Raw genomic sequence first — 2,015 nt, 5'->3', positions numbered from 1 at the left:
TATATATATATATATATATATATATATATATATTGATATTTATATTCTTTACATACATATATGCATATATATGTTATATTTTCATATATGAATGTATGTATATACACATACGCACACACACACACACACACACACACACACACACACACACACATATGCACAGATATAGCATACCACTAACACAACTATCTCCCTATCAATCCATTGATCTCTCCCTTTCTCTATGTATGTATGTATGTATGTATGTATGTATGTATGTATGTATGTATCTATCTATCTATGTAACTATCTATCTATATACCTACCTACCTATCTACCTACCTACCTACCTACCTACCTACTTATCTATCTATCTATCTATCTATCTATCTATCTATCTATCTATCTATCTATCTATCTATCTCTTCATACCAACCTAATTTTCTATCGCAAACTTTTACACATGTGATATTATGGAGGATGTTATAAGAACAAATTTGACGCCATTAATAAACAGTAGGACGATGGGAAAGTTATTTCTAAGACTGGTTACTTTCTTCGTTTAATTCGTTCGTCTAATGTTCTGTGAAAGTTAACCTCTCTCTTGAGATTTCACAAGACACAACTCCAGAAGCTCCTTCATATAAAACCACATCTTGAAGCAAATATTACGCTGTTTTTAGCTTCTATCAATGTGGAAACTGAATGTCTTTAGAGGGAATCAAACTGAGTTTGTAATGTATTTTGCATGGATTTTTGTCTCGTTGGCACATCAGTATAGGGGATAGTTGTACCAAGATTGATTTGGGTCTAAGCACTACAAAAACAGTAACAACAGCCGCATTAACAATTGCAGCAGCAGAATCTTCCATTTTTATTATTTTATTGCGTGATTAAAAGCTACTTTTGTCCTTATATCCTGTAGTAAATTGTTTTGAATTGAAATTCAGAAAGCTCTGGATTAGGGAAAATATATCACCATCTTTGATACGATAACAACTGAGCTCATTCTATATCTTTCTATTTTTTTCTTATTGTTCTTTTATCACAGAAAGTTTAACCAATGAACTGGACCAAGAGAGAAAAGCTCGGTTAACATTGCAGGAAAAACTTAAAGGTGAGATGACATTTTGAATTAAATTTTGAATAAAAATTCCATTAACAGTTGAAATGACGTACTAAGCTTTATGTAACATCGTTTGATATAAAAAGAATAAAAATATGATTATATTCACATACTTTTATCTGATAACAATTTTATATACAAGATCACGTGGCATTTGTTCCGACGCTGGGCGCCCTGAGTTCAAATCGTGTCTTAGATAAATTTGCCTTTCAACCTTGAAGTTTTTGTCCCAATATTATTCGTTCTGAGTTCAAATCAGACCCTGTTGGGTGTAGATTTGGAAAGTTGCTCTCATTGACACTACAACTTGGCATTGATTCTCTGAGCAGAATCCACGCATTTGGCCCAGGCGTCATGTTTAAATCTGTCCTGCGGTCGATTCGTGTTCGACTAAAGGCGGTGCCCCAACATGACGACAGTCAAATGACTGAAACAAGTTAAACAAGTGAAAGAATAAAAGAATAATCTATCTATCTATCTATCTATGTATCTATCTATCTATCTATCTATCTATCTATCTATGTATCTATCTATCTATCTATATATCTATCTGTCTGTCTGTCTGTCTGTCTGTCTAATATATATACATATATATACATATATATATAAATATATATACTCAATCCAAACATGAACAAGCAAGAAAAGACACGACAAAACAACGCTAGGACCTGGAATAATTACAGAGTTATTGGACGCTCAGGAAAGGAAAGAAAAGAAAGAGTATTTAACTTTTCGAGCGGAGCTCTTCATCAGAAATATAGAAACAGTCCAAAGAAGGGAAGATGGAGAAAGAAAACTGCCAACGATACACACACACATATATACATATATATGATATAAATAACATATATGTATGTATATCTATCTATCTATCTATCTATCTATCTATCTATCTATCTATCTATCT

At 32.5% G+C, this 2,015-nt stretch overlaps 1 protein-coding gene across 4 annotated transcripts in view; it reads left to right on the top strand.

The window, feature by feature from the left end:
- LOC106877775 (SKI family transcriptional corepressor 1 homolog-B) overlaps positions 1–2,015 on the top strand; it is a 113,607-nt gene that overhangs the window by 96,072 nt on the left and 15,520 nt on the right. For all 4 annotated transcript variants that reach the window (XM_052972158.1, XM_052972156.1, XM_052972157.1 and 1 more), the window contains one exon: positions 1,031–1,096. In XM_052972158.1, coding sequence (XP_052828118.1) covers positions 1,031–1,096 — 66 coding nt within the window. The remainder of the gene's footprint in view (positions 1–1,030; positions 1,097–2,015) is intronic.

Source organism: Octopus bimaculoides, chromosome 12 (genome assembly GCF_001194135.2).
Source record: "Octopus bimaculoides isolate UCB-OBI-ISO-001 chromosome 12, ASM119413v2, whole genome shotgun sequence".
NCBI lineage: Eukaryota > Metazoa > Mollusca > Cephalopoda > Octopoda > Octopodidae > Octopus > Octopus bimaculoides.
The sequence above is the reverse complement of the archived record's forward strand: the minus strand, read 5'-3'. Positions and strand labels throughout refer to the sequence as shown.